Source organism: Pseudonaja textilis, chromosome 15, assembly GCF_049901715.1.
Source record: "Pseudonaja textilis isolate UNSWEBS1 chromosome 15, rPseTex1.2, whole genome shotgun sequence".
Classification (NCBI taxonomy): domain Eukaryota; kingdom Metazoa; phylum Chordata; class Lepidosauria; order Squamata; family Elapidae; genus Pseudonaja; species Pseudonaja textilis.
The window spans coordinates 12,457,598-12,485,065 of record NC_142004.1 but is presented as its reverse complement, the minus strand read 5'-3'; the positions used below and the strand labels follow the sequence as shown (position 1 = coordinate 12,485,065).

Below are 27,468 nucleotides of genomic sequence, written 5' to 3'. Positions count from 1 at the left end.
GTAATACCTCACTTGAAGTACTGTGTCCAGTTTTGGTCACAATACTAAAAAGATTCTGAGATGCTAGAAAAAAGATGCAAAGAGCAACAATGATCATTAGGGGACTAAAGACTAAATTAATGAATGATGTGGGAATTAGTTTTGTGTAGTCTAAATAAGAGAAGGACATGGTAGCAGTCTTCTAATATTGGAGGGGCTGTCCGGGGTGGGGGGTCAACCCAGGGGTGGGATTCAATTTTTTTAAAAACTGGTACTGTGGACATGGCTTGGTAGTCATGTTATTGGCTGGGTGTGGCCAACTCAATATCACTCACATCGAGGCACGCATCTCCTCACCTGGCCTCTCATGACTATGGGGATGCTGCAACAGTCGTTAGTGTGAAAAATGGTCATGTCACTTTTTTCAGTGCCATTGTAACCTTTGAAGGGTCACTCCACACAAAGTACCAGCAAAGGAGGGGAAAAAAGCTCCAGAGAAGTTCCTGAGACAGGAAGTCTAGTCCTGCCACGAATGTAATAAGGGTTAATGGAGAGGCAGTTTCTGTAAGCAACACCAGAATGTTTCCTTCCTGCCTTCCTTACAGGATTAGGCCAGGAATTTCTTCTAACAACCGGTTCTCCGAACTGCTTAGAATGTTAACAACCGGTTCTAGCGAATAGGTGAGAACTGGTAGAATCCCACCTCTGGGTCAACCTATTCTCCAAAGCACTCGAGGACAAAACAAGAAGTAACCGGCTGAGAGACCCAACCTAGAATTAAGGAGAAATTTCCTGTCAACAAGAACAATTAATCAGTGGAAAGACTTGCCTCCAGAAATTGTGGGTGTTCCATCACTGGAGGTTTTTAAGAAGAGATCAGATGGCCATTTGTCTGAAATGGTATAGCATCTCCTGCTTGAGCAGAGATTTGGATTAGAACGGGTCTCCAACCTTGGCAACTTTAAGACTTGTAGACTTCAACTCCCAGAATTCCTCAAATAGCTTTGCTGGCTGAGGAATTCTGGGAGTTGAAGTCCACACAAGTCTTAAAAGTTGCCAAGTTTGGAGACCCCTGGATTAGAAGACCTCCAATTCTGTTATTCTGTAATGGATCAAAAATAAAAACAACAGTCATAAATACAAAAATGCTTAGCAGCTGAGGAAAATATCGCAATCATCAGTGTTAATGCAGCCAGGAGACAGGTCCCTTCACATAGTCGGGCCCAGACGTGGGTCCAGAACCAGGTCTTTTGGCCTTATGAAAGACCCAAAGGGTCAGGGTCATTCTAATATCTCTGGAGGGAGAATGTTCCATAGATCCGGTTCTATGACAGAAAAGGCATGAAAAGACCTGACAACCAACATTCTTAGATCAATGGGACCTGAAGCATGCGCATCTTGCTGGAATGGATAGAATGAGCAGAAAAAAACACAGAGAAGTGGTTGCTGAAGCTACTCAGTCTCAATTTACTGTGTATAAACAGGGAGCAAACCCACACACACATATACTGATGATCTGCAACTAAACATCTGCAACCAAGCCAAGCTCGGAGAGCACCAAGGACCTCACAACTATGGTAGCACTCTGAGCCACATCTGGAAGCAAACCAGCAACCAGTACAGCTTGGAAAGCACAGGACATGGATGTACTGATGCATGTCCATTACTGTTCACACCATAGCATTCTGGAATTCAAGCTCAGGTGTTCATAAATAGCCCATGTAGGATGTGTTGCAGTAGTTCAGCTATGAGGTGACTAAGGCATGGGTTACATTCTGAAGGGGCTCTGATCTAAGAAAGGGCACAATTTGCAACCAGATGGGGCTGTGCAAAAGGCCTTCCAGACCACAGCTCATACCTGCTAGTGAAGCCAGAGCTGTGATTATAGGAGAATTCCCAGCTTGTGTGCCAATGTTGAAGGGGAATATGCTACCCTTCCCAGTTCAGAGAGAGAATTCTTAATTTCTTTGCATTGCTTATTTTTTGGCTCAAAAAGTTAGCGAAAATTTAATCTTCAACTTACAACCACAATTGAGTCTGGAATTTTGGTCATAGGTTATTGCTGTCATTAAGAGAGGTGCCCATGTGACCACTCAGTGATTGCAGTCCCAGCTCTCCCAGTTGTGGTTGTTAAACAGTTGTGTGGGTTGTTAAGCAGAAGGAGGGCAGGCAGCTCCTTTTCATGCCTGGAAAGGAACTCCTGCCCTGGCTTGGATCTTTAAGATTTGAGCCTCCTTCCGCCAACCTTTTCCCTCCATGTGCAGAAGAGAACTGCTGCACTGGGCTGGAGGACGGAAGCTTGGATCTTTGGAATCTGAGCTTCCTTTCTCCAGCCCACCTCTCTCCCCTTCTGGGTTCACCTTTCTACCCTTCAGAAACATCATCACGTTCATTTGCTTTCTGGCTAGAGCCAGAGAACGCAAAGTTTCGGAAGGTTAGAAGAGGAGAGGGGAACTTGTGCTCCTGCACTGTTTCCGAAGGCTAGGAAGGACCTCTTCAGAGACTACATGCTTGCTGTCAGGCTGCACCTTGGATTGGTTGGGCACACCTGACAGCAGCTGCAAAAAAAAGGCAAGTGGACCCAGGCAAGGTGAGGTATGGAGAAGCCCAGGTTGGGGTAAGGAGACGGCCCTGGTCCTCCAGGTTGGGGTAAGGAGATGACCCCCCCCCCAGGGGCAGGGAGAAGTAGTCAAGGAGCATGCCAAGAATTCCACAGCTGCAGCTGCTTTCCATATTCTGGTGGACTGAGTGGGTAATAGAGATGGGGAGGAAAATAGGAATGGGTGCCAGAATTTTGTAATCTGATCATAGGAGTGCTGCAATGGCAGGAGTCATAATTCTCTTTGTTCAACGCCTGTCAGGCCCAGCCCAGGAACAACATAGTACAATTCAGCCAAAGTTCAGTTCTTTATTTGCTTACACCTAATAAACAGAACCTTACCAGACTAAATCTTTATTATCCTCACCCAATGCGCCCTGGGAGATTCCTAGAGTGGCCCTCCCAACACTCTTCCTCCATCTCCTATCTATCGCCAAGCTGTGCTCCTTCTTTTCTCACCTCCCACCTTGGAACGTGCTCCCTCGTTCTTGTATAGGTAGTCCTTGAGTTATAATCATACATTCTGGTGACCATTCTAAGTTACAAGAGCACTGAAAAAGTGACAGGACCATTTTTCACCCCACTATTGTAGCATCTCCATGGTCACGTGATTAAAAATTTGGACAACTGGCATGTATTTATGATGGTTTTGTTGTCCTGGGGTCACCGGATCATCTTTTGCAAGGTTCTGACAAGCAAAGTCAATGGGGAAGCCCAATTCTAAATCTAAAATCAAATCTAAATTAGACCCATAATCACCTTTTTGCTCTTCTTTGCATTCTAGAAAATTTCTAGTTTGAACATGTTTTCTTATTGTGGTGACCTGAACTGGATGCAGTAGAGTAGAGTAGAGTAGAGTAGAGTAGAGTAGAGTAGAGTAGAGAATATAGAATAGTATATAGAATAGAATTAGAATAGAATATAATTCTTTATTGGCCAAGTGTTATTGGACACACAGGGAATTTGTCTTGGTGCAAATGCTCTCAGTGTACATAAAAGAAAGGATACATTTGTCAAGAATCATCAGGTACAATACTTAATAGTCATCGGGTACAATAAGCAATCAAATCATACTAGGAAACATAATATAAATCATAAGGATACAAGCGATAAAGTTATAGTCATACAGTCACAAGTGGGGAGGGATGGGTGATAAGGAGTGATAAGAAGGTTAATAGTAATAGTAGTGCAGGCTTTGTAAATAGTTGGACAGTGTAGAGGGAATTATTTGTTAAGTAGAGTGAGGGCGTTCGGGGAAAAACTCTCCTTGTGTCTAGCTGTTCTGGTATGCAGTACACATCAGAAATAGTCCTCGACTTACAACAGTTCATTTAGTGACTGTTCAAAGCTACAACAGCACTGAAAAAAATGGACTTATAACTCTTTTTCACACTTATGATTGTTGCAGCACTCCATGGTTATGTGATCAAAATTCGGATACTTGGCAACAGACTCATGTTAGTTGCAGTGTCCCGAGGTCACATGATCCCCTCTGGTGACCTTTTGATGAGCCAACTCAACGGGGAAGCTAGTGTAGGAAGCCTCCCCCCATCCCCAGAAGAAAGTATTCTTTAGTAATTTTAAAAAAGAGGCAGAATAAAATATTTCCTCTGAAGGAGAAGAGGGGAGACATCTTTTTAAAGGCAGAAAGTAGCCTCTGTCTTCCTTCTATAGGAAAACAGCCTCAAGCAGAAACCTGGAGAGAGGCTAGTCTTTAGGAATGGATAGTTTGCATCCATTCAGAAAACTGGGCCGCTCTATTCATAAGCAAAGAGCAGCCAGAAAGTCCAAATAAGCAACACAATAGGCAAGGAACTGAAACTGACAAGATTAACTCAGGCAAACAAAACACCTAGGATTTGCCCCCTGCATAACCCCTTAGGAATCTGGCAACAGCCACTAAAATCTTAAAGGACGTATTCTTGCACAGGGACAGGCATCTCAATGGCTAAGCCCCAAAGAATGTACTGTGTAAAAGCCCACCTACTCTCAACCCCATTTGTCAGCCGCCTCAGAAACATGCTGCCATCACTAGTTTCTGGCTACAAATTAAAACATGACTGATGACCTCCTTTTATCACAATCAAAAGCATCCTCTCATATTGCATGACGGTGTGGTATGCTGGTTTGACAGCCATGGATAGAAAGGCATTACAGAGGGCGATGAGCCCAGCACAAAACATTGTGGGCTGTTCCCTGATACCACTAGATGACCTCAGTAGGTCTCGCTGCCTTAGAAGAGTGAGAGAAATTCTCAAGGACGACTCACATCCCAGTCATCCCTTCTTCACTTTCCTGCCATTGGGGAGGAGATATAGAAGCAGAACCAGTCACACCAACAGGCTGAAGAACAGTTTCTACCCATGGGCTGTCAGACTTTTTAGTTTAGTTTAGTTTAGTTTATTGTCATTGTACCTCGTACAACGAAATAAAACACCTTCTTTAGGGTAACACCCAGAAACTTAAAACTGGCCACTTGCTCCACTCGGTCTCCATTGATAAGCAAGGGCTGAAAGTCTGACCTGTTCCTTCTATAGTCCACTATAGGCTCCTTGGTCTTATTGGTGTTGAGGACCAAGTTATTGTCTCCATACCACGAAAGCAACGATTGGCCCACCTCATCTCGATAGGCAGACTCATCCCTTCTGAATGGAAAATAACTTCATGTCAACATAGTACGATAGACTTGCAGGGCCGGCACGTTGGGCAACAAGGTCACATCATGTAATAAGATTGGGACTGGATTAGGGACTTTTGTCTTCACTGTGAGTTGTGTTGGTGTGTGTGTGTGTGTGTGTGTGTGCGTGCACAAAGGGAGGCACAGCCAATCTCATTGTACACATGTTGTACTCTGACAACAAAGGTAATAAATAGAGATCTCCTTTCCTGCAGCCTACCTCCATTTTATTTCTCCTGTCTTAGAACTGGACCAGATTTTTCTTCCAACACTAGATTCACTCAACAACCCTGTTACTGACTTAACTGCAGTGACTCATTTAACAACTGTGGCAAGAAAGATTATAAAATGGGGCAAAAAGTCACTTAAATGTTTTAACAACAGAAATATTGGGCTCCATTGTGATCGTAAGTCGAGGACTACCTGTATTCCAAGTGTGGTCTTACCAAAGCAATGTAAAGTATCACATGAAGATAACTTCCTGGGATCTTGAGATTATCCTTGGTTGATGCAGTCTAGGATTGCATTGGCTTTTTTGGCAGCTGCTGGCTGGTTTAGTTATGAATGGGACAGTTTTGCATATGTAGGAAGCCCCCCCCATAAAATATTTCGGGGGATATTAAAAGAGACAGAATATTATATTTCTCCAAAGGAGAAACGGGGAAACATGCTCTTAAAGGCAGAAAGCAGCCCCAGTTTAATAAACAGCGTCCAGCAATTGCCTCGAGTCTTTAGAGATGGATATTCTGTGCCCATTAAGGGAGGCTGGGCCAATTTATTCCCAAACAAAATGCCTTCAGTTCCAGTGGATGGGGTTAAGAATTTACATCCCCCCACCCAAATTCTAAGGACGGGTTGTGACCTTTTAGGACATAGTAGGATTAATCCACCATTGAAATAGCAAAAGGCACAAAAGCCCCTTCATTACACAATGCCAAGAACCGTTCAAACTGTATAGGTTCTTGTATAAAAATCCATCCACTCATCAGACCAAGTTGTCAGCTGTCCCAGAACTGCATGTGATGGTTGGTTCTGCTCATCAATAAACAGTCCTTTTCAATCCACCTCCATTTTATTTCCAGCATCTTTCTCCTGGCTTGGAACTGAACTAGATTTTTCTTCCAACACATGTAAAAAAAAAAAAAGGTTCTGGTTGGTTTCCTTAAGTTAAAAAAAAGAAGCAGGGATGCCATGCTAAAATGCTAATATCACTTTAATTTAAAATATGTAATAAGGCCTAAAATCCCAGGGGATTCTGGGAGTTGAGGTCCATGCATCTTTTAACTTGCTGAGGTTGAGAAATACTGACCTAGAGAAAGACAGGGTGAAATTTATTGGAATGACCCCCAAAAAAACACCTTTCTCTGAGGAGAAGGATCTCTGCATATGCTATGAGGCAGGGGTCTCCAACCTTGGCTACTTTAAGACTTGTGGACTTCAACTCCCAGAATTCCTCAGCCAGCAACGCTATTTGAGGAATTCTGGGAGTTGAAGTCTACAAGTCTTAACGTTGCCAAGGTTGGAGACCCTGCTCTGCGGAACTCTACTTCTGGTACTCAATGTCTTTTTAAAATATGAGTTTCGTTCGGATCCCATCACGTTTCGTTCGACCGGTTCCCTTGCCTTGACGCCCTCCACGTGCCCGGACAGGCTTCTGAAACCGCCCGGCCCGTCGCCCCGGCAACGGACGCCCCGGCGCGGGGCATGCCGGGCTGCAATAAAATGCAACAATAAAACCCGGGGGGAGGCGGGGGCGCCCCAGCCAATGAGCCGCGAGGCGTATTGTTGCCGCCAATGACCGTTGCCTGCGGGACGGAGCGCCGGCGCGTTGGGCGTGGCGGCGGCGGGCCGGAGGGGAGGGGGCGAAGCCACCGGCCGGGGCAGCATTCGAGGCTTGTCGGGGGCGGAGGCGGCTGAGCGAGAGCGCGCGCGCGCGAGGGCGGGCTTTTTTTTTACCTCAGTGCGTTCAACGCGACGGGGGACCCGGAGGAGCGTCGCCGAGGTGCCAACTTGCTCACCGGCTCCGCCAACGTCCCTCCCCGCTCTTCTCGGAAGCAGCCCGGCAGCAGCGGCCGCACCACCGCACGGTGAGGAGGAGATGGGGGTGCCCGCGCCTCGGACTACAACGCCCATCGGGCTGTCCCTGGAGGCGGTCGGGAAAAGCTCCCCGGGCCGCCGTGGGAGTGCCCCGGCTGGTGGGGGACGACGACAATTCCTAAAAACCCCAGCCGTGCGGTGTGTATGTGTGGGTGGTGGTGGTGGATGATGGGGTTTGTAGTAGTCCCAGCACGCCGGGGTCGCTTCGCTCCTGGCCGTTTTGGACACACACGGGTGAGGGATTCTCGCCGGCTGGGAGGAGCTGGAAGCGGGGACGCCGCGCTCGCCGAAACCCGGGACACCGGGGGGCTCCTCCAAATCGGCGTCCGGGCCTGCCTTGCGCTTGGAACCGCCCCCGCCGCCCCCCCCCGCCCCCGCCCCCAAATCTGTGCAGCGAGACGCGCCACGTTATTTATGATTTATGGTTATTATTTGGCCAGGCATCCTCGCCCTTCTGCGGCTTCCCCGAAGGAGCCTCCGAGGCGGGCAGCCATCTGCGACCCCCCCCGCGCGTGTTCCCCCTGTGGAGGAAGTGGGAGGGGGCTTTTGGGGAGGTGGGGGGGGGGTGGCGAAAGGCGATGGTGCCTGCGCGACCCGATCCTTGGAGAGAGAGACACGGGGGAAAGGAGGATAAATGGCGCAGAGGGGGGCGAACCTGGAAGGGGTTTTTTAAGGGGGATCCGCGTTAGGGGATCTGCCTAATGGTAGCAACTTTGAAGCCTTCCTTGGCTCTGACCTGAGGTTTTCGCACTTTTTTTTCTTAATAAAATGTAGGTATGTTGCTTTATATAAATTAGGTTCGTGAACCGAAGGGTTAATAGCGTCTAAATAGAAATACTTATACCCTCTGGTGCCTAAAGAACTTACAGGCTAGGGCTTTTCGAAAATAACATTCCTGTTTAAAATCTAGGATAAGCAGTGAACAGTGGACCAAATGGACACAGTGAAGGTTTGAGAGGCAGTTAGGTGCTTGAGGAGGGAATCCTAGGGAGGCAATCTATAGCTAGTGCTAAAAATAGCCAGGTCTCTCCCCGCTGCCTTCTTTCAGGGAAGATGGAAATGGTGGAGGTTGATTTATCTATAGAAGGAAAGGATATTTGGATTTGAGGGGACCTGCTCAAGGAATGGTGATGGGTGGTGGTCTGTGGCATTGAACATTGAGATACTTCTTTGCCGTGGTTGAACGGTGAGGGCCCTTGGGTTAGGAGACAGATATGCCTAGGTGGATTTGGTATGAAGGAGTTAACATTTGAGATATACCACTGCAGGGGCTATGGAAATAATAACGGAGAATTTGGCAAAATTGATATCTCTCTTGAGCCTAAACAACCAGCCTTTTTGTGCAAAAGGCGTAATTGCACACCTGCAAATGGGTGGAGTAAAAAGAGATGCCCAGGAGCAGTTAGTTGCTTTATTACAAGGCAATGCACCCAACATAAAGATCCTCCTGCTGCTTATTTTAGTAGTGCATAGGTGGTAGCTATGCTAGCAAGGAAAAGTAGTTGCAACATCTCTGACTTCCATTCCTCCAGAATGTTTGCATGTTTCAAACTTCCTGATCTACTCTACAGATGGCTTATCCTGGTAGTCTCCCATCACACGGAAATAACATCCAACCATGTTTAGCTTTTGAAATGAATGTGTTGCATATTGATCCTTTCCACGAGAAGGATTCTGAGTAGTTGTCAGGCTGAGTGTGGTGAAGCAGAGGGACGTAATTTATTGCATTGCATTTTTGAAGCTCGCCAAAAATAATTACATATAGTCCTTGTTGAACAACTACTCTTACAGCAACTGTTCAAAGTTCTGACAGAACTGAACAAGGAGTTTTATGACTGTTCCTAGTAATTGTGGTCATTTCAGTGTTATGGTCACTTGATCACTATTTTCCGGTGCTTGGCAATCAGCTAGCAGTTATTGTTGCATTGTCCAATGCTCGCATGATCACCCTTTGCAATCTCCACTACTGGCTTCTGGTGAGCAAATAAAATGGGAAGTCAGCAGGAGGTTGCAACTGATAACCATATGACCATGGGACACTCCAACTATGCTGGATTCCCCTATTGACAGCAACTGGAGACTGTTGTAGCTGCTGTCAGAAATTGGCAGTCATATGATATCATACTTAGTGCATCATTAAATGACTACTGCCTGTATAGCTAAATATGAATAAGTTTGTTTTTCTGTCTGGGCTAAACCTTTGTGTTTTAAAAAGACTGTTGCTTCTAAAAATTACTTTTGAATACCTTGTTTGTAGAATAGATGAATTAAATAATAATTTCTCATTCTTTGTAGGTAATCATGAGTGATCGAAAGGCTGTGATCAAAAATGCAGATATGTCTGAGGAGATGCAGCAGGACTCTGTGGAGTGTGCTACACAGGCCTTGGAAAAATATAACATTGAGAAAGATATTGCTGCCCATATAAAGAAGGTAGTGCTGAACCATCATCTCATACCTACTACCTTAGAATTTTAATTTAGAAAAGAAACTAACAAGAATATAATCTAAACTGAATTTTTCAATTAATATTAAAATAATACTAAGACCTTAGTGACAAAAAATATTACTTGTGTGAATAGAAAGATAATTTGTTCACCCATGGAAAATGGGACCTTGTCAAATTTGTAACAGAATTTGCAGAATGAGTTTGAAGGTTTCTGGAAGTAAAATTATCTGCACTAGAAATTACTTGCTGCATTCTTATCCTTAGCCTGTTTCAAGGCCGGACTGCACCCAGCATACTTCAAATTTGGGGAATTTTACTTCCAGAAAGTATCAAATTGTCTGTTGAATTACAAGGTTCTGAGGATATTTGGCACAAACCAGAGGGAGGATGGAAGTTTCTGGAGTTCTTCAGAATATTTGGTTCTCAAATTGTTGGGCTTTGTATAACCTTAATTGAACCACAGCTACAATTTATTTGCTTGACTAGTGAGAGTCGAGATTCAGCATAGAAAAATGCTAAGTGATAAAATCTTTAAACTTAATGCCTTAACAAGTGCAGCAATGTAAATAATGTTATATTATTGAATATAATATCCTTAGGTGCATAGATTAATATGAGATAGTAGGTTTCTGTAAAAGATCAACTGAATGAAAAGGTATGTGGGGTACTCATAAAAACCATTTTGAAGATGCTAGTCCTTTGTAAGCAAGATTCTCTGTTTCAATGCATCAGTCACAGCTTTCAGTGATAAATGTTGAGCCCTACTCATACTGTTACTACTCTATGTACTTTACTTTTTTGGTATATACAAATCCTGCCATTGTGGGACTACCAACATTGTGGGACTACCAACATTTTCGACTCAAGAAGTTCAGTTGCTCCTCTGAAGTGTAGTGTTCCAGAACTGATCCCTGGTTTTCCAGACGTGTATCCTCGCAGAGAACCAAATGGGCCACTTCCAATTCAGAGAGTTGCTCCTGGATCACTGTAGCCCAGAGGCATGCAAGATACCAGGATGTCCCAGAACTATAAGAGTTCGCATCCCTTAATACTTTTACGTCTAGCTGAAAGAATTGTTATCAGTAGCACATACCGATTTAATCATTGGAAAAAATAATGCCTCTATGCCTCGATAAAGTTTCCCCAGAAATTGCAGAATTGACTTAACATGATCGTATGAGTTCTTGCATTTTATTATCACTTCAATTTTTTAAGGAGAACTTAGGATATGCTAGAACTAAAATTTGCTCAAGAGTTAAAATTCAGTAACTTGGAATAAGACATGTTTTCCAGTATAATAGATTGAATGAAAATATCAATATCTATGATGCTAAGATTTTAAGGGATTCTCTTCCAGGAATTTGACAAGAAATACAATCCTACTTGGCACTGCATTGTGGGAAGAAATTTTGGCAGCTACGTGACTCATGAGACCAAACACTTCATCTACTTTTACCTGGGTCAAGTTGCTATTCTCCTTTTCAAGTCTGGTTAGAAGTATGGGACCTTTTCACCCAAATATGCATTCGGTTACAGGACTCCACGCTAATTCCAAATAGACTGAAGTCTTCAGCCTTCCCCAGGGAACATACCTTGATCTTCAAGCCTTTTGTTTTAATGACAGGTACTCCTATGTACCAATTTGTGTTTTTGTTGTGGCCATAAAAAAAATAGCAAAAAAGTAAGCTTGTATGTATTTTCTTTCTAAAACAAACAATCCACCCAAATTTTGTAATAAAACTGTTGGGTATTCATCCTTTAACTTACTCTTAAAATTTCTATATTGGGGTAGCTCTTCCATAGGACTACTGGGGTTCTATATTACACTGAAGCTGAAAATTCTTTAGCGTTTTCCAAGCTTAACTCCAAGGTTTCGTAGGATCAGCCTAGGTTATCATATTTGAGTTAAAACTTGAAAATGCCTTTTTATATCAGCTAACGTATCTAGGTTTCTTGTGTTTAACTTCATTGGCTTCCAATGTTTTTTAAGCACAACTGTTAAGAGAGCACAACCTTAGACACACAATTAGAATCCCTTCTAATTTAGACTTCCTTTTGAAGCACATCTGTGCAAGAGAATAATATCCTGTAATGGGATGATTTAAACAAAATACTTGAAATCCTCTATTATGGAACTTATGGATGCTTAATCAGTTAGAGGGTTAAGATTACCATTTGATATCTGTATATGTCAGATAAACAAAACTAGAGTTTGTTGCCTCTATTCTACAAGCTTCAACTTTAAGGATTATTAATCTTATGTGCTAGATAGCTCAGTACAATCATACTATATATTAACGCAGTACATAATAGAGACCTGAGATTGGAAGAAATTCTAGCAAACTATCTCATGAAAAACAAGTGCTGAATGATTCAATTCATTTTAAGGACTAGAGCATCCCACATTTGGAAAAATGTGTAACCACTTTTAACGAGAGTGCGTGTACTTAATGGATTGGTTGACATGTTGCAGGATCAGCTCTGCTTTATAAAATTGGGACAGACAAATAGCATGTTTAATTGAGTACCAAGTTTTTCCTTCAACCTTGAAGTTTATGGTCTAAAAGCAATGTGTATGAGGGAAGCACCCCATGGAAATAAGAATGTGTGTTAAGATATAGTTCAAATTAACTATCACAGAGGGGCTAACACTGATACTGTGTTAGTGAAATTAAGCATGGAAATATTTTGTGCCTTTTAAATGTAAAAACATTTGTAACCAATGGCAACTTGAGACATTTATTACCCAAATTATTTTTAAAAGTTTCAGGTTTCTTATCCTAAATATTTGCTGGTTTATTCCTTTCTCCGTAGGTATTTTGTGCTTGGAAGCAGGTTACTCCTCCTGTAAACTGTTTTAACACTCTTAAACTAATGTGGCCGAGTTTGTAATAGAAGAATTTGGTGCATGTTAGTACCCAACACAATAGTGCAATTCTAAGAATACAATGTATATCTACTTTAAAATATTCAAATGTTGGCCAGCCAGTTCCAATAACAGTACAGCAAGTGGCTCAATCTTCATAGAGACAACCAGCCAGAGAATTTCAGTTAACTTTTTCTAGGGCTGACTTCTATTCATGGCTATCAATAAAAATAGCTGGAGCTAAGGAATGCCTAACTTTGGGGCATTTTGAGTACCAAGCATAGCATTCTACCTGAGCAAGCTTGTGTTGCATTTATGTATACTGTGATGTATTTAATGCTCTGTAGAGATGCGGGCCTAATTTGTATAACATATTAAACTATTGTGATATGTTCTGGGCTTCATACAAACTCAGTAATTTGCTTTTGTAAACTGTTATCACCAATTGTGTATGTGTGACCTCAGAAAGTGGCAGTTCTCAGCTTGCTAGATAGAAGCTAAGCATGATCAGACTTGGTCTGTGCCTGGATGATCGAATTCCAGGGGTTGTAGACTAGAAGAAATCTCCAAGAAAGCAGCAGTGGCAAATCTGCATGGTTGCAAAGGAAGCTTGATGTGCTCATGGAATCTACTGCCGCAACTTGAAGGAGAGACTCTGCGTTTTAAACTTAATCTTGGTTTGATACCATGCAATTAGGTCATAAATCTTTAGAACATGGGTGTCAAACTCGCCGCAGTCATGTTTTGCAATGTTCCCATTCACAGAGCTGGGGTGGGTGTGGCCTGCGCAGGGTATACCTGTCCTCAGGCCGCTAGTTTGCCCTGCTTTAGTGTTTAACAGCACATACCCCATTGAGCTAAGCTAGTCTCAGCTTGAGCGAAAGCAGCTACATTCACCCACGGCACTGACACTTGGATAAATCACTAGCTTAGAACATGCTGTAAATTGTGTTAGATGATGAGAGACTATGGAGAGATGAGGAGTTTCCCAGAAATTGGCTGACAGCTGCAACCACCAAAACGTGAATTAGATTTAACTTTTTACTTGAATATGCCTCATAAGGTAAAACATCCTCCACTTCAGGAAAACAAAGAAACAATTGAAAATTTAAATACTTTTAATATATAAAGTAATCCTACACCTCTTGATAAAAGCCTGGACCTTTAGAACAGTAAACATGGCTTCCATTCACTTCTTCTATTTCTTCAGCCACACCTCAGTTGGGTGACATGATTAAAACATTTCTGAAGGGTTCACTGTCCAGGTTTCAAATGAACTAAATCTTGTTCAGTAAAATGAACAGTTTTAAATAAGCACAGCTGAAAACAGTTGCTTTCTTTTGTCCTGACTTAAACAATGTTGAGTGCTTTTCCCTCAGTACAAAGAAAGATAATCACAGCTTGAAGCCAGAATGAATGGCCACCATGCCCGATGTCAGGTTTTGATAGTCCACCTTCAGAAAGCCTGCTTCTTCGATAATTTCCTTGAACTCCTCCTAAAACAGAGCAAATGGTAAATGTAGCATTTAGTGTATAGAACTTAAATTTTAATTTTTAGATACTTGGAGGACTTGTTTTACCTGAGCTGGAAAGCGCCTTATGCTTTCTACAAGGTACTGGTAGGATTTCCAATCGCCAGCAATAATTTCTCCCAGCACAGGAATAACTTGGAAGCTATAGAGATCATACAGACTGAAAACAAAATTTTTAAAAAATTAAAATACTGGATGCAAGCGATCTTATCTAGTAGACCAAACTTTCCACAATCAATTTGACTTCAGGGACAAATTTTCGCATATTGAAAGTAAACTCGTAACGGGGCCCCAACAGGCTTTTGTTTCCCTTTGAATGTTCTTGGGGAGAGAGATCTGTTCTAGAAACTTCATAAAATATTTCATAGGCAATGCAGGTCATCCTCGATTTAATAGCAATAGCACTTAGACTTGTATACTGCTTCACAGTGCTTTTACAGCCCTCTCTCAGCAGTTTATACAGTCAACCTGTTGCCCCAACAATCTGGGTCCTCTTATCAACTTCTGAAGGCAGGCTAAGACAACCTTGAGTCTGGTGAGAATTGAATTGCCAAACTGCTGGCAACTGCAGCACCACTGTGGCTCTTTATAATTGTTTGAAGTGATGACGGACTCCCAAAAGCTATTTACAACCCGGTTCTGAATTTGCAATGGCTACCCCCCTCCCCCCAAACTCACTCATGGTCACATGATTTCATTTTGGGTGCCCAACAACTGGCCCACATTTGTAGCCATTTGCCGCATCCTGCAGCCATGTTACCATGATTTATGGCAATTTGGCTGAAACCCACTATTTCAGTTAGTGAAGGGATTTGCTTAATGAGTGCAATGTTTGCTTAAGTATGGATTCACTTAATGGCTGCTGTAAAAATAGCTATATAATTGGTTGGTCATGTGTTGACCTGCTTTACAACTGTCACAATTTAGAAGCAAAATGGCAGGCTCCATTATAGTCAAAAATTGAGGACTACCTGTACAGCCACAACATTAGGGACTGGGCATAAGTAGCATTCATTCAGTGCCATTGTAACTTCAAACAGCCACTGAACAAATAAGTCATTAACCAAGGACTACCTGCATATCATCTGCAAAGATGATAGCCAATCCATCTCTTTTTGCGTCATCAAAAATGAGTCAATATAAGGTGTCATTCTTCCCTCTTCATTCCATAGAATATGACATCTAGTTTGGGGCATTGCATTTGACTGAAGACACTCAAACTGTTAAGTTACTCACCCTGGGCTAAGAAAGTACTGTTATTCTATTTCTGCTTTTTTACTGTTTTCCTAAACCAAACCTGAGGGGAGGAAGGAAGGAGAGGTCACCAACTGAAAAAGACTTATCTTGGATGAAATATGCACAGGTAGTCCTCACTTAAGGGCAATTGGGGGAGAAATTTCACTAAGGGACGTAATCATAAAATGCAGTATCACGTGACCACAATGGTTAGCAATGGAAAATCCAGCACTTCCAGTTGCCATAAAACAAGGGTGTCATGTAGTTGCCATTTGTGATTGCTGGTTTCTCCACTGACTTTGTATGTAGGAAGCCAGCAAAGGTGGTGGCAAAAGGCACGTCATGGCCACAGGACGCTGTGATGTCATAATTGTGTGCTGAGCCCCACTCAGCCAGACTGAGCAGTTGTCCGATGACAACCCACAATGCACTAAAATTCAATAAACAGGAAACCTCTCTCACTGTCACAGTACTTATTTGCTTAAAGGTAAAGGTTCCCCTCACACATAAGTGCTCGTCGTTTCCAGCTCTAGGGGGCGCTGCTCATCTCCGTTACAAAGCCGAAGAGCCAGCACTGTCCAAAGACGTCTCCGTGGTCATGTGGCCGGCAGGACTAAACGCTGAAGGCGCATGGAGCACTGTGACCTTCCCACCAAAGTGGTGCTTATTTTTCTACTTGCATTTTTTAATGTGCTTTCGAACTGCTAGATTGGCAGGAACGGGAGCTCACTCCATTATGTGGCGCTAGGGATCCGAACCGCCAACCTTTCTGATTGACAAGCTCAGCGTCTTAGCCACTGAGTCCCTGTTTATTTGCTTAAGGGGAAATAAAAAACTGAAAAGAAGATGCTTTTTTCAACCTGGAAAGAAGAGAATTGTTGACATGGCTGAATTCAAGGCAGAGAAAACGCCCTCCTGGTTTCAGGACTCGATAAGCCTCCTGAAGTGCCTAGAAAGGAAACAAACAAAAAACCTCCCACAGTAAGGCGGCCTATTCTGACCCTCCCCGTGGCATTCTGAGCTCACCCAGGAGAGCTTTGGGGAGGACAAGATTACATCTAGTTTAAACTAGCCTGTTAATTGCTTGAAATGTTGGGACCCCCCACCCGCCCACCCCCAGAAAGATTCGTCACTGGAAGACAAGTCTAAGAAAGAATGCCAGGTTGGAGCAATGAAGATGATACCAAAGATTTAAGTGGTGTAATTGTTAGGGAGATGATGACTCAGATGCCAATGGCCACTTGCTGGCTGACTTCGGACCAATCTTTCTTTCCAGCTACCTGACCAGGTTATTACACGAGGTGAGTGGGTGAGGTGGGACTAGGAGGTGCAGGAGTTGAGTGACAGGAGAAAAGGCAAATATAAACCTAGCAACCCTCCCCACAATAGACCAATAGGAGCACACACTCACCTGATCCATATGAGTGACATTACGGATACCAAAAGCAATTGTGTAAAAATCAAACTTGTTGTCATCGAAGGGCAGATCTTGAGCATCCCCCACCACCCAAGACAATCCTTCAAAGAATGAGAAAAGGAATTGATTAGTGCCCAAAGGACCTTCCAAAGGCATCCTTCATTAAAAGATCAACATATTTTATGAAATTAAGAACCTGTGATGAATGTATAAATGCTAAAGTGAACAGTACAATGTGAACGTGTGCAATTTTTGTCATAGCAGCAATCACTAATTAATGGCATCATATATGTATATGGGGGTGTCTCCATTTTAAAAACAACCAATTTATGAGAGGTTAGCTCAGTGTTAAGACAAGCTACAATTTTTCTCCACTTCTGCATCATGACTTACATTTATTTCTGAATTAGCTAGCTAAAATCGGGGAGAAGGGGCATATTTCCCATTCTAATTACTGAAGAAATGGGGGGGATCCTACACATGCTTGATGTATATTGTCCACTATCTTATAGGGTATTTTACCCAGAAACCATGGCATAACATTACATTCTGTCTGGGTTATACATCAGACCTTCTTGTCAATGATTATGATAGAAAGATTTGTTGTTATACATGCTATTTATGCTCGAGTAGACTTTTAGACTTTATTGTCTAAATCTAAGTCAATAAATATCTTTATTGTCATTTTGAATGTATACTACTAATAGGTATACATTAAAATGAATTTTCATTGCATGCAGTTCTCAAAAGGTCTTCACCTCCAATATACACTACATAACCATGACAAAATAAATGAATAAATACAAAATTATGCTTATATCCATACACAGAGTAACAGCATGTGTTGAAAAATCTGCCGGCAAAATGCGCAAACTATCTGCCACATATGCGTAACTGGAAGCTTGGGGTCAGATCATAGTTCCCAACGATGTGCCTAGTCAGACAATCCAAGTACCCCTCTTGTGGCCATAAGTTTTCTTTTAAGCTGCTTCCATTCTTTTGCCCAGCCGGATCATGATAAAAGGCTTCCCAAAGTCTCCCTCCTCGAAGGCAGAGCCTTGAGCTCCTTCATCCTGTTCCTGTTTGAATGATCTGAAAAGTTTCAGAGTCAAAAGGAGACTCAACAAAAGACTCACTTAGGCTTGCAAAGCTCAGTCTACACATCGTCTTCGACTTAAGCCCAACATTTCTCTTGCTCACTAAAACATCTCTTAAGTACTTTTGGCCTCACTTAACAGCCTTTTTGCCAGAGTTATGAAGTGAATCACAGCAGCTGTTAAATTAGTAACACAGATGTTGTCAACTAAAAAGATACTCCTTTGGTCTTTTTAGCTGCCAGAAAAAGGGAGTAGGGGGGAAAAAAGGCATTCTTGAAATGCCTAGATAATCACCTCAGTAGCCCAAAGTTGTCGGAGAATAAGGTGGTTATTGCAGAGCATGATGACTCTTGGGACATGGATGTGTCCCATTGGAGAAGTCACATCCAGGGGGTGGAGGCAAGACCAGGACAAAGGGAAAAATGTATGATGTGATTTAGTATTGAATGCACCCAGCTAAACGCCAACATGACCACACCTAATAAATCAATTTACTTTTCTCTGAGATGCGGCCAGAGACTTTTGATTTGAATGAGGATGGATTTGTTGGAGCCCTGACAGATGTTTGGTGAATGTGGCTTCCCCATTGACTTTGCTTGTCAGAAGTTTGCAAAAGATGATCACATGACCCTGGGACATTTCAACCATCATAAATATGAACCAGTTGCCAAGTGTCTGATTGACAGAGTTGGAAGGGACCTTGTAGGTCATCCAGTCCAACCCCTGCCCAAGCAGGAGACCCTACAACATTTCCGACAGACGGCAGTCCAGTCTCTTCTAAATTTTAACCGTATGACCATGGAGATGCCACAACAGTCTTAAATGTGAAAAACGGCTGCAAGCGGCATTTGTGACTTCAAAAAGTCACCAAATGAATGGTTGCAAGCCGAGGACTACCTGTACAATGAATTCCCAGGAGGGAGGGGTGCATTCCAGAAGAATAAGAGGCAACTCAGCCTGGATATCAAGTGTGAGAGAGAGAGGACAAAGGCAGGCTCTCCTTAATAGTTCCCAGAGCATATGATACATGCAGATAGTAGAATCCCGTCAGCCAAAATTTTGCCTGTAGGTGTAAAGCAGAGGTCTCCAAACTTAGCAACTTTAAGACTTGTGGACTTGAAGTCCACAAGTCTTAAAGTTGCTAAGTTGGGGGACCCCTGGTGTAAAGCAATAAAGAAGCCAGATGGGGAGAATCCCCACATGTCATTTTTGCTTTTGAGGCCTAACATTCCCCTGTCAGAGGGAAGAGGGCCAGGATTCCTTGCTTCGCAGCAAATAGCAGCTTGCCGGAAGGAAACACATATACCGTCACAAACTCACCAGCCTTGATTTAGATCTCCCTGTTGAAATAACAACTTATTACCTTCCGAGTAGCCAAGCTGCTGCGATTTCTGCTTCCCAACCTTCACCATCTCTTTGTTAATGTCACAAATCACTACGTGGGATCCCCCTAGCGATCCATTCTCCTCTTCCTGGTAAAGCTGAGTGATCTCCTGCCAGGATAAATTCTGATGGTTTCTCAGCTTCTGCTGGATCTGATACTCCCGCTGGGAACGAACATAATTGATAAATCGAAAGGCGATGTCACCTGAATTTGTTTTGAAAAGAAGGATTCAAAACGTGAGATTTACTTTTCCTGAAATTAAGCGATGGGAAGGCAGGGATCATGACGGTCTTGTGCACAAATCATTCAAACTGCTCCTTCTAATAGCGTGCTACACACACTCAAATCTGGATGGGGTTTGTGAACTTTTGTGAAAGACTGGACAGCTTTTTGTCCGGGACGGAATAAGGATTCTTGCCTTGGGCAGGGGGTGGGACGAAATGACCTCTGAGGTCTCTTCCCTTCCCAGTATTCTATGGTACTTACCTGTCCCGCCAGCAACATCAACTAATTGGGCTCCTGGATAAGGGTTCATGTGACGTAGCAGGGCGTCCTTCCAAACACGATGGATTCCCAGACTCATCGAATCATTCATGAGATCATACTTCTTTGCCACGTTTTCAAACACCTGGTAAACTAAAATTTTCATTTGTTTCAAAATAAGATCAGTTCTGTTATCTATATCAGGGGTACCCAACTCCCGGGCCACAGCCCAGTATTGGTCCGTGGCTGTTCAAAACCGGACCATGCAAGCAGCGGGTATGTGCCCCCACTGCTTACGGGGAACCTTCTCTCTTCCTCCACCCCCCACCCCACTGGTCCATAAAGCCAAAAAGGTTGGGAATTGCTGTATCACATCATCCTGACAGCAATCAAATTTCCAGAAATATCTATATATTTAAATCAGAGGTGTGGCATTTAGCCGGTTCTGACCGGTTCTCCTGGTAGCAGAAATGTTGAGTAGTTCAGAGAACCGGCCAATCCCACCTCTGACTGGCCCCACCACCCCATCTCTTCTCTGCCTCCCATCAAGTCCCAGCTGACTGACTGGGCCTTTTTTGGTTGCCCTGCCCAGGAGAACGGAGCTGGAAAGCAGGCTAGTGGGATGGGGAGGGAATTGGGATTCTGCACTATCCTTCCCCTGCCACGCCCACCAAGCCACGCCCATTGAACTGGTAGTAAAAAAATGTTGAATCCCACCACTGATTTAAATAATGTACTATAAGATTAACCAAGCATATATCTGTCATGTATATTTTATTTGTCAAGTTTCTAAATCATTCACCTCCAAATAATTCTGGATGGCTTCACAATATTAAAACACAATAATAAACACAATACAGTACGAAAACAGTATAAAATAATTGGTACACTGGGGAAAACAAAAAAAGCAGCACAGTCAATGTCCACAAACTACAATGTCCTCCCTGGACTTGCAGAAAGATTTTTAAAGATCACCTGAAGGCAGGCAAACAAAGAAGGCCCACCTGCAGGGCCCCCCTAGATGGCCTCACTTCATTGATGGAATCTAGACTCTGTGGGAGCAAATAGGACAGAGGCAGCTTCCATGGGAGACAGCTCTGGCCAATGCCATGCAAAGATAAATTGCGTCTCCAAATCTTTCTACTGGTCTTCATGTCTCAAATACCCCATCTGAGATCCTGGTCCATGCTCTCCAGTACTGAAATTTGACCCATCTCTTTCCTCTAGACTGTTTCCCTCTTTACAGAAGAAACTTTGGTATGGACATAACTTCAGGAAATAGAAACCTTTGCTGGGCATACATGCTTTGAAATGACACCCCCCTCCTCCCAATCCCCTAATTGCACTTTTAAGGCAGTATTACTGTTCATTGCTCTTTTTTGTGCAAAACTATGATTTGGTAAGAGAACTATTGTTTACGGTAAAAGGGAGAAAAGGCAGATCAGAGAGAATTGCCAGGTGACAGGTGCTAATAATCTGCTTAAGTGCAGATTAAAAGTTTATAAGTGCAGATTAAGTGCATTGCATGTAAGTGCAATGTCAGGAATCCGGCACTTAACCCCATTTAAATCATTTAAATCATGAGTCTCTAGCCAAAACTTCCAAAACTTCAAAAGGATTTATGGGAAGTTAAAAGGTCCAGCATTGCCTGGGTATAGCTGACTCTGAGACACAATTAATTGTCACCCTTGACCCTGGTTTTCCCCCACCCCCTGGGTGTATTGTAATTCATATCCATAGCCAAGAGTCATCAATCATGCTCTCCAGTTGCACGGCAGAAACTTTGGTCACCTAGTAACTATCTTTGAAAACATTTATGGAATGCAGCTGCCACACTGCTCCTCCCTCCCTTTCTGTTGGCAACTCCAAAAGACCACAGAAATATTTTTTGAGCTGACATGCAATATGACATAAACTATATTTAGATAACTCTTCAATCTGTTTCACAGAATCAAGGAACTGGAAATATTCTGGGTGAGCTCTTCTTTGCTGCTCAAAGCAGGGATTGAAGCTTTGCAGGCAGATGGCTGCCTAGCCTCCATTTCAGCACATCAAAAAATGGGGAATCCACTACTACTCTGGATCCCTTGATACACAGCCAGGTCTTCAAGAGTCTCTGGAAAGCAGGCAAGAAAGGGGCTACAGGGCTCCCAAGAGCAGACCCAGCTGTTCTGAAGGAAGCACCTTCTATCACAAAGACTTACACACTTATAATTTCATTAAGAAGATGACCTTTATTGTCGTTTTTTACTGTGAGCACACTGGCCCACATTAAAAATGAAATTGTTGCCTGCTGTCAAAAAGAAGTATATACCCATAAGACACATACACACCTGCTATTCATTCTCTCTCTCTCTCTCATCACTGTCAATTTTGAATACATAGCTGAAAGAGAAAACTTGAGTTTGCAAGGTTAGTGCTATATGGAACAAAACTCTGACTGAATCTAGATGTTCTGCTTGGGATACCATTAACCCCGCTCCCAGAAGGGAACAAGGAAAAAAGGTCTTGAAAAGGATGTGTAACATCCCTGAGAATCCTGTAGACCCCAGTTAAGCAGCGCTTATATGGAAGTGAACTACCAATAATTTTTTCTGCCATCCTCACTACATTCTGCACTGCCTTCCTGAAGCAGTAATGCTTCCAAACCAGACAGTAATGCAGATGATAATAATGCAAATTCTGTGCAACAATGAGCAGATGCATTACACGAGATGGAAGAGGGATTCAACAAAGATCTATGCCACAATATTATAAATCTAGTTTTTATCCAGTAGGTGCACATAAATTTATAACAGCTCTGAAAAAGGGTCCTTGCCATCTCATCTGACAGCTATGTGACCAAAATTTGGATGCTTGGCATTATGATAGTTCAGCATTCAGGGGCAAGTGATCACCATTTGCAACCTGCCCAGCCAATGCCCATATGCTTCACTTAATAACAGTAAATGGCCCAAAAAGTCATTATTCAGGTGCAATTCACTTAACTGTCTTGTTTAGCAACAAAACTCTGCTCCCAATTATGGTGATAAGTTGAGAGCTACATGTAATTCCTAAGGATTGTGCTAAGAATGTAAGCCTTTAGGAGGCTATCTTTTTAAAGACCTGCATATGACCTCTCAGAAGAAAACCTTAAACAAATGGAGCAGGTTTGGATTTAACATCGGGAAAACAGATATTTGGCACCTCTCTTTCTCTCTGTATTTACAGTACAATTTGAGTCAGTTGTCAGCAGGCCAAGACGTTGTCCATGAAAGTACAATCAAAGCTCTACCCAATCTGTATATATCAGCCCTGCACACTCCAATTTGAATTATTTAAATTTCCAAGGGTGTGAATGGATACATAGATATGTGGTTTCATACAGCTGGATGGAAACTTGGAGGTCTTCCAGTCCAACCCGCTGCCCAAGGAAGGAGATCCAATACTATTCCAGACAAATGGCTGTCTAGGCTCTTCTTAAAAAATCTCACATGATGGAGCACCCACAACTTCTGGTGGCAAGCTTAATTGTTCTCACTGTCAGGGAATTTCTCCTTAATTCCAGGTTGCTTCTCTCCTGGATCAGTTTCTATCCATTGCTTCTTCTCCTGCCCTCTAGTGCTTTGGAAAAAAGACTACCTCTTTTTTGTGGCAGCCCCTCAAATATAGAAACACTGCTATCATGACCAACCCAAGTCCTCCTTTCCACTAGACTAGAGACATACTCAATCCCTGCAACCGTTCTTCTTAAGGTTAACCTTCCGCTGCCTAATCCTCTTTATCTCTCTTCTCTGCACTCTTTCCAGAGTTTTCTTTGCATCGTGGTGAACTGAACTGGATGCAACAGTCCAAGGGTCGTCTTTATTTTTATAGTTATAACGTATACTGAAAATGGCATTAATTTCAATGTACGAGGTGCAATGACAATAAAGTAAACTAGCTAATTTATCAGTGTAGTTTAAAGCGGTATTATCACTTGCCGGTACTAATCCAATCTCCCGTTGTTGCCTGCCTCCGCCCAGCCTTCCTGGTAAACTCCCCATGCCCTGAGCTGAAGAGGCAACCCGGGACACAAAGCCTGCACCGTTACCTTTCTACTTGCAGGGAGGGAGAGAGAGATATTCTATCAGGGGTCTCCAACCTTGGCCGCTTTAAGACTTGTAGACTTCAACTCCCAGAATTCCTCAGCCAGCAAAGCTGGCTGAGGAATTCTGGAAGCTGAAGTCCACAAATGAGCCGTCCAGGTCAGGCGGTTCAACGGCTCCCGGGCGCAGCCTCACCTTTCTCTCCTTTCTCCTCCTCCGACACCTCCTGGAACCCGAAGTGCGTGGTTCCGCCGCTGCACAGGCCCCGCGAAAGACCGTACAAAAATCTCCGCGGCCCGCAACCCACCCAGCCGCGGCCCGAAAGAGTCAGCACGGAGGCCGCCATCTTGCCTAGTTGACGTGACGTCACGCGCAGTCTCTCTCTCTCTCTCTCTCTCTCCCCCCCCCGTCCGTTCCTTTTAGGCCCAAAGGCGGCGGTGGAGCACGGAGCATGCGCACACGTGCGGGGCTCCGTTGTTGATCCCCGCCTGCGGCTGAATACGGTTTTAACCTGACGCTCGAGAAGGGCAGAGCGTTCGAGGTCACGTGTCCATATTTGGAAAGGCCACGCCTTCCTCCAACGCGATACGGGTACGCCCTCAGGTCCTGTGAATGGCAGTCGGAAAGCTCCGGGTTGACTCATCCTTCCGAGGTCGATAAAAATGAGGACCCAGATTGTTGGGGGCAACAGGCTGACTCTGTAAAACCGCTTAGAGAGGGCTGCAAAGCACTGTGAAGCGGTATGTAAGTGCTATTCCTATTGCTTTGCTCTTCCCTCCCTCCCTCCCTCCCTCTCCTCTCCCTCTGCCCACAGCCAGCAGTTTGATGCTGAACGGCTGAAGGTTGACTCAGCCTCCCCTCCTTCCGAGGTGGGTAAAATGAGCAGCCAAATTGTTGGGAGCAAGAGGCTGACTCTGTAAATCACTTAAGGAGGGCTGTAAAGCACCATGAAGCTGTAATAAGTCTACGGTCTATAATGCCAAGTTGGGTTGCAAACCTCCGGCCGACTGCTAGGTGACATTCCTGATTTTTCCCTTTGTGGGCACTCAATAGTCGCCTGAGTTTTACAGTTTGGTATTATTTAAACCAGGGGTCGCCAACCTTTTGGACCTCAGGGACCACCAAACTCATAATTTTAAATCCCACGGACCACTAATATGGATTTTGACTGAGGGTGGCTTGCTGACATTGGTGGGAAAGTCGGTCCCATATTTCAGAGCTGCAGTAGTCACAGGACTGGCCCTTTGGTCATCCTGCAGTCCACTGGCCTGACGTGGACAGAGGAGCTGCTCCAGGATGACCAAAGGGCCAGTCTTGTGACTACTGCAGCTCTGAAATATGGGACCGACTTTCCCACCAATGTCAGCAAGCTGCCCTGGGGCGGATTTCCCTCCCCACCGTTGGTCTTACCTTCCAGTTCCTTCTCGCGTGGCTCTACTCAAGGTAAGGTTTGTGCTCAGCTGAAGGGTGGGGGCCAGCGAGCGGGCAGGCCATGTGGGCGGCGCAGTCTTGTGTTCCCGCGCAGCCTGGATTAATTGCTTTGGGGGGGGGGGACATTTCTCCGTGGACCACCAGTTGGCAACTACTTAGTTAAACCACCGTCTAGTGCAGTGTTTCTCAAACACGGCAATTTTGCAATGTGGGGACTTCCACTCCCAAATTCCCTAAGTGGCTGGCTGGAGAATTTTGGGAGTTGAAGTCTTCGTATCTTAAAAGTTGCCGTCTTTGAGAAGCACTGGTCTAGGATGACACACAAACACTCTCACTGGTTTAACATCAGGTGGCAGTGTGCCCTTTCCCAACGTGGCTACTAATGATGGGGCTGGTAGCCAAGTGTTGAATAACCAGTTAGGCAAGCCCAGTTGAACCCATGGCACTTTGTGTGAACGCAACTCCTGTGGCTACTTCATGCTTCATGTATTGCAACAGTCTGGAAAATTGGACTAAGGACATGAGCCGACCCAAGGGAACCAGCTGAAACAGGGCTGTTGGAAAGCAGGAAGCTGGACCAGATGGACTTCAGCTTTGTTCTGTGAAGAATGTAGGTGCCCAAGAACTTCACCACTGCCTGGTCTTCAGACCACAACCTGTTTATGGATCAGCATATTCTTAACAGCAACTGTCTTGCTAGACAGGCTTATACCTGTCTTTTTTCCCCTTCAGATTCAATGAGGTATTTTTGCAGAGTTAAAGTGCATAATACTAATTTTTGAAATCACTAGTCTTTCAGAAAAAAGTGCTCCTTCCTGACTGAGAAGTTCCAAAGAATAGTCACAAGGAAGGAATGATTGAGCCATGGTTGCAACATCCATATGAAACCTCTGGGTGAAGGCATCTATTGGTTTGGGATGAGGTATTGTATCATTTTAGCTGCATTCTGATCTGGACATCTTTGAGTAAACACGTGTTTTTGTTAGCCTGGAGCCAGTCGTCCTTAAGTAGTGCCTCCTTAAATATTGACGTTGTTGTGTCTTCAGTCAGGGATGTTTTTTTTTTCTCTTGTGCCCGGGTGCTAGTTGGGTCGGTTGGATCATTGGTTTTATAAGCTCAATCTTTTTGCTGTTGTATTGGGGTTTTCTGGACAGTGCATCTGCTAAGAAGTTCTTTCTCCCAGGAAAATATTTGAGAGTGAAATTAAAACGTTTAAAGTATTGAGCCCACCTTGCTTGTTTTTTGGAGAATTTCCGTGGATTTCTCAGGGCTTCCAGATTTTTGTGATCAGTCCATACTTCAAAGGGGATTTGGGTTTCCTTCCAGGAAATGCCTCCATGTGATCATTACCCACCGCACAGCATATGCCTCTTTCTCCCATATGGCCCATCTTTGCTCGGTTTCCGTCCGTTTCTTGGATGTATAAGCGCATGGTTGTAATTGTCCACTTCCATTCTTTTGGAGGAGGACTGCTCCAACTGCAACATCACTGGCGTCTGCTTGGATGACAAAAGGTTGTTCGGGATCTGGGTGCTTAAGGACCGGTTCTGCTGAGAATAGATGTTTGAGCTTCTCGAATGCTGCTTGGCATTCCAGTGTCCAGATAAGGGGTTGCCTTGGTTTGGGTTTCTCCCCCACATTTCGTTTTTAGCAAGTTCGTGATAGGGAGGGCGATGTTTGCAAAAGCTGGAATGAATTGGCGATAAAAGTTTGCAAACCCCAGGAAGCTTTGCAGTTGTTTGCGGGTGTGCGGTGGGTCCCAGTCCAGTACAGCTTTTACTTTCTGCGGGTCCATCTCTATTCCTTCATGGGATATTCCATACCCCAAGTAGTCAATTTTTTCTTGGTGGAATTCACATTTAGAGAGTTTTGCATATAGTTTAGCGTCTAAGAGTTTTGTGAGGACTGCAGGGAGTAGCTTGATGTGTTCTTCCATCATTTCCATGTAGATTAAAATATCATCAAGATACACTAGAATCCCTTTACATAAAAATTCATGAAGGGTTTCATTGATCAATTGTACATAAACACGGCAGGCGCTCCTTGCAGTCCAAAGGGCAGCACTTTAAATTGGTACTATCCCAATGGTGTGTTAAAAGTTGTCTTCCACTCATCCCCTTCCTTTATTCTTATGCGGTAATATGCCTCTCGTAG

General features: G+C 43.8%; 2 protein-coding genes across 2 annotated transcripts; one reads left to right on the top strand and one right to left on the bottom strand.

The window, feature by feature from the left end:
- The first annotated feature begins 7,070 nt into the window (after positions 1-7,070).
- DYNLL1 (dynein light chain LC8-type 1) lies at positions 7,071-13,077 on the top strand. Its single transcript, XM_026717016.2, has 3 exons — positions 7,071-7,342; positions 9,648-9,785; positions 11,159-13,077. The coding sequence occupies exons 2-3, from the start codon at positions 9,654-9,656 to the stop codon at positions 11,294-11,296; spliced, it is 270 nt and encodes an 89-aa protein (XP_026572801.1). The 5' UTR covers positions 7,071-7,342; positions 9,648-9,653; the 3' UTR covers positions 11,297-13,077.
- A 617-nt stretch (positions 13,078-13,694) lies between these two features.
- On the bottom strand, positions 13,695-24,391 carry COQ5 (coenzyme Q5, methyltransferase). The gene is made up of 7 exons (XM_026717015.2): positions 24,079-24,391; positions 19,820-19,969; positions 19,313-19,537; positions 16,847-16,953; positions 16,296-16,384; positions 14,248-14,359; positions 13,695-14,163 (listed from the first exon to the last, which is right to left on the bottom strand). Exons 1-7 carry the CDS (start codon positions 24,227-24,229, stop codon positions 14,062-14,064), a joined length of 936 nt encoding a protein of 311 aa, XP_026572800.1. The 5' UTR covers positions 24,230-24,391; the 3' UTR covers positions 13,695-14,061.
- Positions 24,392-27,468: the final 3,077 nt, after the last annotated feature.